General features: G+C 60.1%; 8 protein-coding genes across 8 annotated transcripts; 2 read left to right on the top strand and 6 right to left on the bottom strand.

Moving 5' to 3' along the window:
- Nucleotides 1-253: 253 nt before the first annotated feature.
- Nucleotides 254-1,838, bottom strand: SPSK_09093 (uncharacterized protein; the record flags this gene model as incomplete). Its single annotated transcript, XM_016735672.1, has 2 exons — nucleotides 254-340; nucleotides 408-1,838. 2 exons carry the CDS (start codon nucleotides 1,836-1,838, stop codon nucleotides 254-256), a joined length of 1,518 nt encoding a protein of 505 aa, XP_016587396.1.
- Nucleotides 1,839-2,657: 819 nt separating this feature from the next.
- On the bottom strand, nucleotides 2,658-3,347 carry SPSK_09799 (uncharacterized protein; the record flags this gene model as incomplete). Its single annotated transcript, XM_016736369.1, has 2 exons — nucleotides 2,658-3,139; nucleotides 3,206-3,347. The coding sequence occupies 2 exons, from the start codon at nucleotides 3,345-3,347 to the stop codon at nucleotides 2,658-2,660; spliced, it is 624 nt and encodes a 207-aa protein (XP_016587395.1).
- Nucleotides 3,348-3,398: 51 nt separating this feature from the next.
- Nucleotides 3,399-4,742, bottom strand: SPSK_09276 (MFS transporter; the record flags this gene model as incomplete). Its single annotated transcript, XM_016735852.1, has 2 exons — nucleotides 3,399-4,580; nucleotides 4,662-4,742. The coding sequence occupies 2 exons, from the start codon at nucleotides 4,740-4,742 to the stop codon at nucleotides 3,399-3,401; spliced, it is 1,263 nt and encodes a 420-aa protein (XP_016587394.1).
- A 900-nt stretch (nucleotides 4,743-5,642) lies between these two features.
- SPSK_08915 (uncharacterized protein) lies at nucleotides 5,643-7,461 on the top strand (the record flags this gene model as incomplete). Its single annotated transcript, XM_016735501.1, has 2 exons — nucleotides 5,643-5,957; nucleotides 6,019-7,461. 2 exons carry the CDS (start codon nucleotides 5,643-5,645, stop codon nucleotides 7,459-7,461), a joined length of 1,758 nt encoding a protein of 585 aa, XP_016587393.1.
- Nucleotides 7,462-8,150: 689 nt separating this feature from the next.
- SPSK_09635 (uncharacterized protein) lies at nucleotides 8,151-9,068 on the top strand (the record flags this gene model as incomplete). The annotated part of the gene is made up of 1 exon (XM_016736207.1): nucleotides 8,151-9,068. One exon carries the CDS (start codon nucleotides 8,151-8,153, stop codon nucleotides 9,066-9,068), a length of 918 nt encoding a protein of 305 aa, XP_016587392.1.
- A 202-nt stretch (nucleotides 9,069-9,270) lies between these two features.
- On the bottom strand, nucleotides 9,271-10,968 carry SPSK_09004 (uncharacterized protein; the record flags this gene model as incomplete). The annotated part of the gene is made up of 1 exon (XM_016735585.1): nucleotides 9,271-10,968. One exon carries the CDS (start codon nucleotides 10,966-10,968, stop codon nucleotides 9,271-9,273), a length of 1,698 nt encoding a protein of 565 aa, XP_016587391.1.
- A 744-nt stretch (nucleotides 10,969-11,712) lies between these two features.
- Nucleotides 11,713-12,121, bottom strand: SPSK_10010 (uncharacterized protein; the record flags this gene model as incomplete). Its single annotated transcript, XM_016736573.1, has 2 exons — nucleotides 11,713-11,920; nucleotides 11,949-12,121. The coding sequence occupies 2 exons, from the start codon at nucleotides 12,119-12,121 to the stop codon at nucleotides 11,713-11,715; spliced, it is 381 nt and encodes a 126-aa protein (XP_016587390.1).
- A 33-nt stretch (nucleotides 12,122-12,154) lies between these two features.
- On the bottom strand, nucleotides 12,155-14,869 carry SPSK_08521 (uncharacterized protein; the record flags this gene model as incomplete). The annotated part of the gene is made up of 2 exons (XM_016735114.1): nucleotides 12,155-12,916; nucleotides 13,001-14,869. The coding sequence occupies 2 exons, from the start codon at nucleotides 14,867-14,869 to the stop codon at nucleotides 12,155-12,157; spliced, it is 2,631 nt and encodes an 876-aa protein (XP_016587389.1).
- Between the last annotated feature and the right edge of the window lie 6 nt (nucleotides 14,870-14,875).

The raw sequence follows: 14,875 nt of genomic DNA, 5'->3' as shown, positions 1-14,875 counted from the left end.
ATGGAATACATAAATAAAATGCAAATCAATGGAGCCGGCCTTGGGCCATGACTAGGGGATAGAGACGAAATGCATGCTGGGTGAACTACTACAGACGCTTTATCGCTGCTTGATAGCTTTTGACCAAAACCAAAGAACGTCTCGATGACGCAAATGTAAACCAAAGACACTGTAAAAATTTGAAAGAAACACACGCAGGGCAAGCCGGCCAAGGCCCTTCAAAAGACTACCATGTGCAACCCAAGGTATGGCATTATGGTGGCACATGGCTGGGCAACGAGTCCTGAATCTGGATCGGATGCTTGTCGAGACTCTCGTACCACTGGATAATGCTGCCGATCTGTGTGTGTTAGAAAACCAGTCGTGGAGCAGTCACATCAAAACGTGATACAGTTCGCATTACTTACTAAGAAAGCCCATGAGCCGATAAACGTCGACAGAGTCGACGCGTACGTCACAGCCGCGCTCGTCGCCGCGCCAAAGCCCAGCGCACCGCAGAGCGTGAAGCCAATGGCGCCAATCATGTTCCACAAGCCAATGTGCCAGCCCAGCAGATGCGGTGCCGGCAGGTACCACTTTCTCTGTGTCTCCAGCATAAAGAGCCAGCTCGACACGATGAAGCCCGTGCCGCCAATGACTTGCGGCGCCCAGAAGGCGCCATTGGTGCCGGCCGTCGACAGGCGGTCGGCAACCGGCGGCAGACCCGTGAACCCAGAGATCCAGAACACGGTGGCTCCAAAGAGCTGAATGAGACAGGCCCAGAAGCCCATTTCGCGGGCGTACACGGTGCGCAGCTCGGTCCACGACGGCCACCAGGTCCACCGACGCCGCTGGGGGTGAATGCGGGAGTCGTCGCTGCCGGTGTCTGAGCTCGTATTGGCATTGTCCAGGTCGCTGTCGGGGACATCTGTGATTGTTTTCCCACCCACGCTGCTTTCCGGGATACCGTCTTTCGCGCCACCCTGACCAACGTCCTTGTCCTTTCCGCGATGGCGTCCATTGCGCCGCCGGGAAAAGAGTCGCGTCCGCTCGACGTGCGCGTGCTTGCAGTCGTCCGGGCTCGGCTGCAGCGACAGGAAGCCGCTCTCCAGGGCCTCCTCGAGCGCCCACCCAAAGCAGTCGGCGCGGTTCTCGTTGACGGCCTCGAGGAGGCCCAGCACAGCACCCACTTCAAAGATGCTTGCGCCGATCACGGCCGTTATTCCACCGCCCATGGTCTCCTCGCCCGCAAATTCGGTCCAGGGGGCCGCCAGCGGCAGCCACACGAAGAACGAGTTGATCACCCACACAACTGACCCGATCGTGAAAATGATGGCCACGTCGTACGACACGTCCCAGACCGGGTAGCGAACGAGCATCTTCCACAAGATATGGGCGATGCCGCGCCATGAGTTGGTGCTGCGCGGGACAGCGCCGGATCCCATCGTGCCCTGCGTCTCGCCCTTCCCTCCTTCAGGAGACTGACCTCCATGGAGGCTGAGGTGCCGATGGCGGAAAAAATCGTTGGTGAGCACAATGGCATGGCGACCCTTGCGGTTGTCACGGCTGCGCCAGACCTGGTACGCGCCATAAACATGGCTTTGATGCTGTGTGGCTTGCGGGGACACCGTGGACGGTGGTTGTTGTTGTTGTTGTTGTTGTTGCTGCTGTTGTTCTTGCTGCTCCTGGGCAATGTTGTCACCTGGGATGTCGACATCGGCGCCGGCCGGCGTCTTGGACGGCTTCTTTGCTGGGACCTTGACGTAACGAGTCGTCGGATTCAGAAACGAAACGGGACTCGACGCGTGGTGCGCGTTGGCGATGCGCCGTGGCAGATGCGCATGCCGGTCTTGGCTCATGCTTGGCTGACGTGTGTCGGACGCAGTGCCGACGCGCTCCAATCGAAGACAGTATATGGTGGTCAGGGAGAGAAATGGAGCGTGTTCCGCAAGTGTCAACAAAAGAAAGGCGACATAAAAACAAGAAAATAATTAGGAACTCTAATACTCCAGGAAAGGAGGTGACGATACGATGTGTCGTTTGTCCCTTCCCTTGTTGAGCCCTGAGGAGATCAAGGTTTTGCCAAGAAAAGGAGCGACGGGAAGCCCACGAGATGGAAGGAAGGACCAGGACTGGTGCTGTTTCAGGGGGGCATTTTTCCTCTTGACGTCAGAACAATGTCGCTAGTTTTTAGTGGTTTTTAGTGGAAATATCCCAAAACGGGGCTGCCGTCATAGCCGGCGCCCCTTGATCTAAACGAGGCTGTCAAAACCCAACAAAAGCGTGTGCCCCCAAATGTTACTGCAGGGAAAAGGTCTGTATTAGTGCTCTGGCCCTAAAAGGGTCCTGAAACGACATACTTTGTATGCGGGAACTCGCCATCGACTCAGTTAGAAAGGCAATCATAGGTATGTTCTTCAATTTGGTTTTTTATGGAACACAGTATCTAAAGAGCCTTATCGATCGCTAATAAAAGGACACATGCTGCTTTGTGCATGCAAAAAAAAATAGATATATCCCAGAATGTAAGCTTTGATATTCCAACAACTCCAGACAAGGCCAAAAACAGAAGACAGAAAGATTTATGAAATGGACAAAGTGTGAGGCAATGTGTGGGCGAGAGAGAGAGAGAGAGTATGCTTGTTTAATAGGGAGAGATAATCCACGGCTAGCAGACATTAGTCTTCGAGACTGCGCTTGCCGGCCTCCTTCTCGCGCTGCTTCTGCTGGTGACGAATCACAAACAGCGTCACCGCGAGGCCGAGCCCGCAGGCCGCCAGCGTCACAAAGTACGCTGCACGGTAGCAGGCGAGGCCGTCGTCGCAGGACCGCTCGCCAGACGGCTCGACAACCGAGTGGGCGTCAAACACGAGGCCGTAGAACAGGTTGAAGATGTTGCCAGAAACAACGGGCGACAGAGTCATGAAGCCCCAGTTCTGGGACAGGCCGTGGATGCCAAAGGCCTCGGCGACAATGGATGGAAAGACGCCGAACAAGAAGCCGTAGCCGAGACCGGACAGACTCGAGACAAGGCCGAGGAAATGCGGGTTGGTAATGTTGATGGCGAAGAGCTGCGCGGCGACAAAGATTGTGGCCGCGATGACGAGACACCAGACCCGGCTGGCGTGCATTTTCTTCACCAAAAAGTCGGAGCCGACGCCTGCACCATGTCAGCCACAGCCAAATGCAGGTGGTTAGAACGTGAAACAGTGGAAGAGCCACTCACCACTGAGAAGACGGCCGGCAAAGCTGCCAATCGACAGGATGGATACGTGCATTTGCTGGTGTGCAATGAGGAAGCTCTCGTCAACAGACTCGTCGTAGTGCTTCCACAGGGCGTTGGCATCGTGGCCAATGTTGCTGGACATGTTAGAGCGTTCACAGGAAAGAACAAAGTAGACGAGGGAACGCCGGGGGACCTACTTGATCGTCATCAGGCCGATACCAGCGAGAATGCCCATAATGGCAAAGAACTGCCAGAACTCGACGTTGCGCAGCAGGTTCCAGCCTCGAATGTCTACACGGTGGGATTGGTCCATATCAACACTGTTCTGCAGCAGAATTTCGCCGGGCAGTGATGACGCTTTCGACACGAGGGAGGACGTCTCGTCCATGGGATCTTGGTCGGCATCCTCCGCGGCAAGCGGGGCAGCAAAAGGGTTGGAGGCGGACGCGGAGGTGGAAGCGGAGGCCGAAGCGGAGGCCGAGGCACTGCTGGAGCTGCCGTTCTCGTGGCTGATGGAGGCGTACGTCATGGCCGTCGACCGCGGTGCCTGCGGCGAGGACAGGTCGCCGTCGTTGTCGTCCACACCCTTACGGGCATCCTCACCCTCGTCTTGTCCTCTCGTCCCTGCACCCTCTGTGCCCCGATCTGCTTGGTCTTCATATGCGCCGTAGCTGCCGTGGGCATGATCATCATTGTCATCGTCTAGTGACCTACCAGGTTCTTCGGTCTGTTGATAGGCGCGCCCGCGCCCTCCGCCGCCGCCGCGTCGGGCCAGTTTTGCCTCCTCGGAAATGGTCCGGCGCAGCTGCTGCGAGTCGCTGAGCGCATCGTCGTCGGTGGCCCCCACAGCGTGGTAGTGGGAGTGGCCGGTCGCGGGTGGCAGCACGTGCAAAAAGAAGAAGCTCACAAAGGTGAGGACAAAGGTGCCAATGGCCAGCAGCAACAAGAAGGCGCTGGTGTCGCCGGGAACGATGAGCGACCCAAACAGCGCAAAGAAAAAGGCGCTGAGGCCAAATGCGGCCAGCGGGAAGGCGGTGGCCGTGCCGCGGTGGTGCGGCCAGTTGAGCGCCGAAGTCTTGACGGCCGCGGCAAAGGCCATGCAGCCGCCGAGGCCGGTCAGATACGAGACGAGGCACAGAAAGACCACGGACCCGGATCCTCTAACAAAGGCCTGCCGCAGCGGGAAGTAACCCAGAGCCAGCAATATAGAGCCGGCAATGACTGCAGGACGCGGCCCTCGCGAGTCGATGAACATGCCGATGGGCACGCCCATGGAGTACATGCCCAGGTTCCCGGCGAGGCCGATCAGGTTGGACTGGGTGGCGGACAGCTTGAGCTTGTCGGCGAACTGCGGAGCCCATGCAGAATATACGTACTGAAGACGAGAAAAAGAAAAAGACATATGTTAGACATGGCTCATCCTGCCGACACTGTTCATTCCGACGCCGAGACGTACGTTTGTTCCGCATGCTAATGAGATGACAGTGGCAGCCACGCTCGACACGAGGCGTGCCCTGTGGTCTGCCTGGTCGTGCATCTCGAGGGGCGCTGGCTAGGCTTGCCAGCTAGGTCGGGGGCGGGATGCTGTGCGAATCTGGGGCGGCGAAGACGACAACAGACGGAAGGCTTTCTGTCCGTCGAAACAATGGAAAGTAGTTCAGAGATCAAAGGTGGTGATATCGTAAGATCATGGCAACGAACGACTGTTGTCGGAGGAAGGCCGGTTTCGCCGGCATTCGGCAAATCGTGTGCCGAGGAGGGGGGCGGGCATGCACAGGGAAGGGTTGATAGAACGTCGGCAGCGGCCGATGTGCGTGCGGTGACACGATAGCTGCGCGAAATGGCGAATTGGATGGCTGCTGATACAGACGACGAAACGGAGATGCGGTGAAAAGGGATACTGAGAGACGCAAAGGAAAAAAAAACGAAGAGAAAGAAGGAAAGAAAGAATGGGCGGAAAGAAAATCGAAACGGGGAAAGAGCGGCTGAGGATACTGATGCGTACAGCTCGGATCGTTCTTGCTGTCTCATCCCTTCCTTATCGGCAGTCCACAGGGGGAAGGCGCTGGCGCAATCTCGTGGGTTGCAGCTTTGGGAAGGCGTGTAGGTGGTGGTGGAGCACGAGCACTTCGGATGGGTCGCAGCTGCCCTGTAGCGCGTGCACTTTGCTCTTAATGTGCACTTGGCTCCGGTCGGAATGGCTGTTGGCATTCAATATGGGGATGGTGTTGTGAGACCGATACAGGAGGACTCACAGCTGGAGTGACACCTGTTGCAGCCAATGCAAAGCCGCCTATAGACCAAGGACCCGTACTTGGCCGACATGGGGTCCCGAAGCTGTTGCGCAGATCTGGATACTCTCGTTGGAGATTCATGTGATATGTCATGTGATAACAAACGATCACGTGCACTTTTGCATTGGAAACATGACGCTGGAATGACCCACTCGGGCGCAGCGCTTCAGGTCTGCCTTGTCCATAGTGCTTGCCTCCTCTTTCGGCGCCTCGCCACTTTCCTCGTTCCTCGTCATCTTCTTCAACACAACACAACATCACCACATCACCACATCACAAACGGGTCGTCTACGCCTTTCCACGAGCTCGGATACCCTACTCCGAAACGATACAGCCATCGTCTACCTTCTTTGACAAACGCCAACCTCTCCGACTCTGTCGGTCGCCCCGCAACGCCAGCCGCCAGAATGGGCGCTCTTCTCTCGCTGCCGCTTCTTGCGGTGCCGAGTGCGGCAACGGTGCGTACAACTGCCGGCTGTTCTTTTCTACGTGGACGATTTCTGACATGCGTGTTTCTAGGTCCTTTCGTTTGCTGCCAGCTGCTGCGGTGCGGCGACGTGTTCGATGGTGTGCAGCGCCTGCGGGAAATGCGGCAACAGCGTGGCCACGCGCATCGGCTATGCGCTCATCCTCCTCATCAACTCGATCCTGGCGTGGATCATGGAGACGCCGTGGGCCGTCAAGAAGCTGGAACACCTGATGCTCGACTACGTCAAGATCAACTGCCCGACGGGCCAGTGCTACGGCTGGCTGGCGGTGCACCGCATCAACTTTGCGCTTGGCCTGTTCCACCTCATCTTTGCGGGCCTCCTGATTGGCGTGTCCTCGTCGAAGCAGCCGCGGGCGGCGCTGCAGAACGGCTACTGGGGGCCCAAGATCATTGCGTGGCTGGCGTTTATTGTGCTGTCGTTTTTGATTCCCGACGAGTTCTACCTGTTCTGGGGCAACTACGTGTCGCTCGCCTGCGCGATGCTCTTTTTGATTCTCGGCCTGATTCTTCTCGTGGACATGGCGCATTCGTGGGCCGAGTACTGCCTGGAGCAAATTGAAAACACCGAGTCGCGTGTCTGGCGCGCCGTGCTGGTCGGCTCGACGCTCGGCATGTACCTCGGCTCGATTGCCATGACGGTCCTGCAATACGTCTTCTTTGGGCGCGGCGGCTGCTCCATGAACCAGGCGGCCATCACAATCAACCTCATTCTGCTGCTGGTCGTGTCGGCCGTGTCTGTGCACCCCACCGTGCAGGAGTATAACCCCAAGGCGGGCCTGGCGCAGGCGGCCATGGTGGCGGTCTACTGCACGTACCTGACCATGTCGGCGGTCTCGATGAAGCCCGACACGACCGAGGACAGGCACTGCAACCCGCTGCTGCTGGCGCAGGGCACGCGCACGACGTCCGTGGTCATTGGCGCCATTGTGACGATGCTGACGGTGGCTTGGACGACGACGCGCGCGGCGACGCAGACGCTCGGCCTGGGCGGCAGCCGCACGGGCGGCATCCGCCTGCCCGACGACGACGACTTGGACGGCGCGCACGACGGCAGCAGCAGCTACAGTGCCCACGGGCTGGTGACGACGCAGCCGTCACGCCGCGAGATGCGCGCCGAGGCGCTGCGCCGGGCGGTGGCCGAGGGCAGTCTGCCGGCGGACGCGATGCTGTCGGACGACGACGACGACTCGGACGACGAGGACAGCGGCCGCGGCGGCAAGTCGGGCGATGACGAGCGCGGCAGCACGCAGTACAACTACACGACGTTCCACATCATCTTCTTCCTGGCGACGGCGTGGGTGGCGACGCTGCTGACGATGAACTACGAGGACTCGACGCGGGACGGCGACTTTGCGACGGTGGGCCGCACGTACTGGGCGACGTGGGTCAAGATTGTCAGCTCGTGGGGGTGCTACGCGCTGTACATATGGACGCTGGTGGCGCCGGTTGTGCTGCCTGATCGGTTCGAATAGTCGGGTGGCGTTGATAGTTTGAAATGTGTCCCTTGTGTTGCCTTTCTATTTTTTTGATTTGCCATTGTCTTTCTGGCGTTGGCATCTCACTCCCTGTATTATGCATTCGTTGAGCGCGTCCTTGCAGTCTTTATCTAAGTATATCAACTTTCTTTTGTCGCAGTATTATCGCAGTATTCATTTTCAAGGTCCTTTCCGAGGGACGAACCCGTAGCTCGTTTGTTCCCCACGTTACTATTGTCGGTACAACGTACTCTGTAGGTGAGAAATCAATAGCATCAATACATTGCGACTTACTGAGGCCTGCACACTAAGTTCGATTTAATCGGCCTTGCGTTTCGCAAAGTGAACGGCATCGAATAATGCATCTATTGTCTGTGGATACCTCTTCTCCATTCAGACTCCAGACGAATGCCAGTTTCCAGTTTCCATTCTACAATTATCATTACCATTGTTGGCCACATGAACCGAACAGAACTGCTGTTGATTACGAGCACATAGTACAGATTTTCATATATGTATATATATATGTATTGATCTCGAGCTCCGTTCTCGTGGTGAGAGTAGGTTTATCGACAGTCATATCTATAACAATCCAAGCTACGACCTAGGTCCTTACGTGAGGCGACGACATGAGCAAACGCAACAGGTGACTTCATTTCACAAAGACCACCTCTCCGATTGCGACAATGAACACGCAGTTTAGCCATGTCGGCAAGACCGACAAGCCAGAGGACGACAAGGACGACAAGGACGGGCCCCTGCAAGCTGATGTGGCGTTCACCAGCGTCACCGATGTTTTCAAGCAACTCGAACGCGCAGCCAAGGCCATGCCCGGCCAAGGACGCTTCGATGGCCTTGTGGTCGGCAGTATGTCACCCGCCAATTTTGACGTTTTGAGCAACGAGCGGGACCGGCGCGAACGCCACCTGCGCCTCTTTTTCTTGCCCGACCAAGAGACTGCGATTGTGACCGTCCCCAGCGCGCCTCACGAACAGGCGCACAGTCGGTTGTACACGTTGGTGGATCGCCAGCTGTTTGCAATGGGACTTGATCCAGAATGGAGGGGCACACAGGCGACCCGGTTCTCGTCGCCTGGTGGCGGTGGCCATGGTGAGGGGGACTCTGGCGGCGGCCTACGACGGGGCAACAGATACAACAACCAAAGGTGGCCAACTCTAGTTATCGAAGCGGGTGTTAGCCAGTCCATGGCCGCGTTGCGCGCCAAAGGCCGCTGGTGGCTTTCAGCGTCCAACTTCCATATGAAGGTCGTTGTTCTGGTCAAGACCGTCATCCGCCGGTCCTTGATCACGATAGAGAAGTGGACCGCTGAGCAGCAGTTTGGTTCGGGAAGCAACCGCCTTGGCGCCACAACCACGCGCCAGCAGCAGATGGAGATTTCGTGGTCCGGGCCTGGGCATATCCTTGACACGCAGCCCGATGACCGTGCAGCGGCGCTCTTCACCGTCGTTGGTGCATCTCTGGTGCTGCGGTGTGAGGAGCTTTTCCTGCGCCCACCGGTTGCTTCTGAGGGTCAACAGGATATCGTGATATCCGCGGAAGACTTGAAAGACTTGGCTAGCCGTGTGTGGGAGGACGTCGAGTGAGAGAGGCGGTAGAGTATGGGACAATATGGGTGAGGAAAGGACCTGACTTTACTCGACGAGACGCTCTCGATGCCGGTGGGGTGCGCAGGAGACAGTCCATTTTCTCTGTACGAAGTAGGGCCAGGAAGAGGAAACAGTGAAAACTGTTGTGGATGTACTTTGCTAGTCCAGGTTTGAATTGCTTATTATTGTAAAATATATGTTATGACGATGACTTTGCCTTCGCCCGCGTATCCCGCACTACATGAAAGTTGGCGACGCCGTCGTTGGCCAGTTGCGCGACAAGTTGGTGCTCCCACGCAATGTAGCCCTCCATGGCCTCGCGGTCGTTGCCTGTGCCCTCGTAGGGCCGCTTATAGACGTCAGTCGGGGTAGATAGCCAGCGGGCGTTGCTTGTGCCCGTCGCCTTCTCCAGAGGCAGCGCGGCGCTCGTCCAAGCAGCTGTGCCGCCGGCCAGGAACAGTACGGTACGCGGCGCCACGGCGTCCCGTGCGTCCACGAGGTTTGCTTGGGCGACGATGCCATCAGGCGATGTAAGAACAAGCGGGCCGTCGCCTTGGCCTTGGCCGTGGACGCGAACAAGAGCCTGCAGGTCCCGCGCGAGCTCTGGGCCCGAAGCATGCCAGGCACCGGGAATGTGGCCCTTGCGATAGGCAGGACTGCGCGCGAGGTCGACGACTGTGGCGCCATTGTTGTCGAGCAACGCCTTGAGATCCTGAGCCGCAACGGCAACAGCAACGGCACCTTCGGCAGGCGGTGGAGGCACAGATGCGGGAGAAGTCAGCGCTGGGTCAGGGAGTGCGGGCAGCGCCGCCGCATGATCAAAGACGTAGACCTCCCAGCCCAGCTGCAGCAACCACGAGGCGGCCATGCGTGCGCGCACACCGTCCGTGTCATACAAGACAGCCCGGGCACCGCGCACGCCCATCCACTCGTCCGTGGCTTGGACGAGCTGGCCACCGGGCGCCGACTGGAAGCCGGCAGGGTGGTCCACGGCATACTCGCTGGGATCGCGCACGTCGAGCAGGTAGAGCGTGCGCTCGTCGGCGTTGTGCGCGGCCAGCAGCGCCAGAAGCTGCGGTGCCTGGACAATGGGCACGCCGACATGCGCGGCCCAGGACGCGGCGTGTTCGCGTGCGCGGCGGACACCGTCGTCCGAGGGCGGCGGTACGCGCGCGGTCTTGCCCGTTTCGAGCGGCGGCAGACCACCGCGCGTCAGATCCTCCAGGGTCCAGCCAATGGTGCCGTCGCGCAGGGCCACGACTTTGTTGGGGATGGCCGCATTGACGAGCGACTGGGTGCCAATCAGGCTGCGCGTGCGGCCGGCGCAGTGGACGACGACGGTCGTGTCAGGCGACGGCGCCGCATCAAACACGCGGTAGAGCAGCTCGCCGCCGGGGCAGCTGCGGCCGCGCGGGATGCTCATGGTGTTGTACTCTTCGAAGCGGCGCGCGTCCAGCACGACGACGTCGCTGTCGGGGCGGCTAAGTAGCGCGTCAAAGAGGTCGCGCGGCGGGGCCGACGGCGTCGCCCGGATGGCCTCGACGAGCTCGCCAAAGGCCTTGGAGGGCACATTGACGTCGCGGTAGAGCTCGCCCACGTCTGCGTAGCCGGCGAGACCGCCTTCCAAAACGGAAATGTCTTGGTAGCCCAGGGCGGCGATGCGCGGGACGGCCCGTGCCGCATAGCCCTCGCCGTTGTCGTACACCACCAGCGGCACCGACGGCCGCGGCACCAGGGCCGGCAGTCTGGCTTCCAGCTCCGACACGGGCACGGTCACGGCAAACAGCGGGTGCGCGTCGGCATAGGGGCCTTCTTCGCGGACGTCGACCAGGGCCACCTCCAGCCCATTGGCCCAGCGGCGGCGCAGCGCCTGCGGCGTCGTTGTCCGGAGGGCCATTTTCGATACGACTCGCAGCTGTGTGCACAGCGGACAACAAAGCATCAATCACTTCATTCGGAGTCGATATTATGTATCCCTTTGACGAATTGCACATGACCCGTCTGCCACTGCATCGCCAAGGCTGCAGCAGATTCGGTTCGGACTTGCCATTTCTGGACGGCCAACGATTTGTGGATCGCAGTGTAAGTGCTGGGCTCTGTGTGGACTGCCCGGACGGTTTTTTGTGCCAATCGGACGGTTTCGTCTCGTGAGCGCATGACGCCATTTACCAGTGGTGTGGCGTCGCCCAGGCTGGGTGTGCGGAGTCGACAAGGGCGATCGACGGCTTAAGGTGGACTGCCGCGGCCACGAAACAACCAAACTCGTTCAACGGCCATTTCACTTACACAGTACTCCATATTCTGCTCAGTTCACCGTGTTCGTCGGCCATCGGCCATTTTTTATCTTGTAATCTTTTTATTACACGCCGATTTGAATGAAAATAAAGAAAGAAAATAAGAAATACGCCGCAACAACGATGCAGAATCCCACCAGACAAAAGCGCCAATCGTGCGAAGCATGCCGTGAGTGACCCCATCCTAGCCTCTTGACGAGTGTGCCTTTTATTGTACTCTGGTATTGCAATTCTTGTCTTGTCCGTGCACGCACTCACCGTTCAGGAACACGCAAACTCAAATGCTCGGGGTACACGGGCGAGAGACGGAGCTGCACCCGGTGCCTGGCCCTCAATGTCGTGTGCCACTACCAGGACAAGGGCATCCCGGGACGGCCGCGGAAGCAGCGCGGCGACCTGCGGGAGGAGTCCTCCAGAGCATCGAGGGGTCCACGCGAGGCACGGGAGTCGAGCGAGGCGCGCCGTTTTGCTTTTGCGCCGTCGCCGCCCGTGACGGACTCGAGCTCGGCCAGGTCGATTGACGGATCAAACGACGAAGGGCAGTCACATCCACCGCTGCAGACGGCGGCAGCGCACCAAACACACCGTCTCGGGGTCGACAGCTTGTTTCTGCAGCCGCTGTCGTTCCCCCTCTTTCCGCCCTCCAACGATGCGCTGCCAACGACGCTCCCCGACCCGAGCAGCTCGTCGGCCGACTTTGCCTTTGACCCCTTCCCGATCGAGCTGTTTGGACAGTGCCCCCTCGTCCGACACCATCACGGCGACGAGGAGACGCCCACGGCCACGCTGTCACCGCCGCAGTCGCCCCATTCGTCGCCACAGTCGCCCGCGACCTTGTCCTGCCACTGCGCCGACGACGTATCGGCGTCCGTCCGAGCACTTCGCCACCGGGCGCAGGCCGTGTCGCACGCCATTGTCGCCGACCTGCGCGTCGGCATCGACCTCGTCGAGCGGCTGCTGACGTGCCCCATCTGCTACGACATTAAGAAGGCGCCGCGGCTCACGATTGAGAATGTTCTTCTCATCGGCCGTCTGATGCACGAAGTCAACGCCGGCTACCGGCGGTACGTGCGGTGGGTGGGCAGCATAACAAGCGGCGGCGACAGCGAGAGCAGTGAAGACCGTGGACACGGAGGCCCGAAAGACACCGTCCTCGTGGGCGGCGCGGCGTTCGAGGTCGACCGCCGCATGGTGCAGGCGGTTGTCCGCCAGGGCTTGCAGGCCGACGCGGCACGGCTCACCGACTTGGGCGGGCGCTTTGCCCTGCGGCAGCACAACCGGCACATGGTTGGCCACGAAACGTGTCCTGACCCAGACGGACGGTGCTGGCGCGAGCGGTACGACATGGACACGGATCCGCTGGACATTTGCCCGCAGAATGCGGCCGCACGGACATTGACGCCGTGCTATCGCGTGGTGGACGCAATTTGTTTGGGAATCAAGGCATTTGCCGACGACGTAAACGGGCCGGACACGGCGGCGTAAAGCACCGAGGAACAGCAACAGATTGCCTTTCTTCTTCTTCTTCTTCTTGTTTTTTTTCTTTATTTCCTTTTGTCATTATTCAAATTGTACTGTATTCTATCATGTACATTAGGCATGCAACGAGGTCAACGAAGGCAATGAATGATCCACTTCACAGCACAGCTCCTTGACCGTGATCGTGTCCCTCTGCTTCTCCACCGCGTTCGCGCCACAGCAGGACAGCACACCGACACGGCAGAAGCACGACGACGTGACGTCGACGTCGGCATCGGCGAGCGCGGCCGCCAGCTGTGGCTCGAGCCGCGCAGCCTCGCCGTGGCGGCCCAGACGCTGCAGGCACTCGTGGTAGCCGTGCAGCGCCCACACGTTGTTGGGGTGCTGGTGCACGCGGCCCGGCGTGGGCGCCAGGCCCAGGTCCTGCGCGTACGCGTGCGCCGCCTCCTCGACAAACCCCTGCTCGAGCGACAGCGCCGCGAACGCGTGCCGCGCCGGCAGCATCCAGCCCCAGGGCTCCGCAAACGGCAGCGCGTCCTCGAGCGCCACGGCATCGCGCAGCCGGCCAAAGGCCAGCGGGTAGTCGGCGCGCCGGTACGCAATCTCGCCGTCCAGCATGGCCGTGGCAATGTGCAAAATGTCCGTGATCTTGTTGGGGAAATCGAGCCGTGTGGGCGGCACGTACGCCGCCGCCGCGCGGAACCGCGCGCGCGCCGCCTCGGCCTCGGCCACCCGGCCGGTCGCCGCATAGGCAATGGCGTGGCCGTAGTGCCGGAACACGTTGGTCACGCAGTACAGGTCCCTGTCGGCCTTGGGCTCGAGCCGCAGCACCTCGTCCCACCGCCCAAAGCGGATCAGCACGTGCACGCGCACCGCCAGGAAAAACTCCATCCAGTCGGCCAGCGCGGGCGCCTCGACGCGCAGCATCGCTTCGGTGATCGTCGCCTCCATGCGGTCCGTCGTCGCGAGCGCCGCCTGCGACATGCCGCCCAGCATCGCCGCGTAAATCAGCGAGTGGTAGTCGTGCAGCCGGTAGTAGCTGTAAAACGTGCGCCCGCCGTTGCCCGCCGCCGCAAAGTACTTGTCGTCGGCCACCGTCGCCCTGTGGTTGTACTCCACCGCGCGCCGGTAGTCGCCCACCAGCACGTCAATGTGCGCCGGCATGTGGTACGTGTGGCCCGTGTCCGGCACCAGATCACGGATCATGTCCGCTGCCGGCAGCGCCGCGGCCGGCGTGGCCGACATTTCCATCAAGTGGATGTAGTAGTGCGCCACGCCCGGGTGCGTCTCGACGCCCGGGCGCGCCAGGGCTCGCTCGAGGAGCGCGCGCACTTCGGCGACCGGCGAACTGGCAATCGGTCCGCCGGTCGCCGTATCAAAGAGTTTCCGCGGCGCCACGTTCATCAGCGCGTCGGCAAAGAGGGTGACCATGTCGAAGTTGGTGTCGTCGCGGCCGAACTGGGCGTACACAGTGCGCATGGCGTCTGCATAGGCTCGGTCGCACACGGCCGTGTCGCGGTGGGTGTTGTTGTCCGGATAGCGCTTGACGAGCGCACAAATGAGTGCCTTCTCCCACTCTGCTACGGCCGGGCGGGCCGGCCCGCTCGCCGAGCCGGACACGGGACTTGACCCTAGACCCACTCCCACTCGTGCCAGTGCTGCCTGCGCATATGTGAATGTGTCGTGGACGGCCTGTCGCCGGTCGACGTCGTTGAACAGGCGCCAGGTGCGGTTGTAGTTGGGGCCCGAGCAGAAGGCGAGGCCCCAGTAGGCCATGGCGCAGGCATCGTCGTGTGCGAGTACCTGTTTGTAGCAGGCAATGGCTTCGTCGTGGTTGAAGCAGTAGGTCCAGACGAGGGCGCGGCCGAACCAAATCTGGGCTTCGGGCGACGTCGTGGTCACATGCGGTGCGGCGGCCGACGACCGGCCCAAGTCATAGTAGGGTTCGGCGGTGGCGCGGGGCTTGACCCCGGACGACGCTGCGGCGGCCCCAGACGACGTGTCGGAGAGAAAATGAGAGCCCATGGTGTA

The sequence above is a fragment of the Sporothrix schenckii genome, assembly GCF_000961545.1.
Source record: "Sporothrix schenckii 1099-18 chromosome Unknown Cont44, whole genome shotgun sequence".
Lineage (NCBI taxonomy): Eukaryota > Fungi > Ascomycota > Sordariomycetes > Ophiostomatales > Ophiostomataceae > Sporothrix > Sporothrix schenckii.
This window is presented reverse-complemented; position numbering and strand designations above follow the sequence as displayed.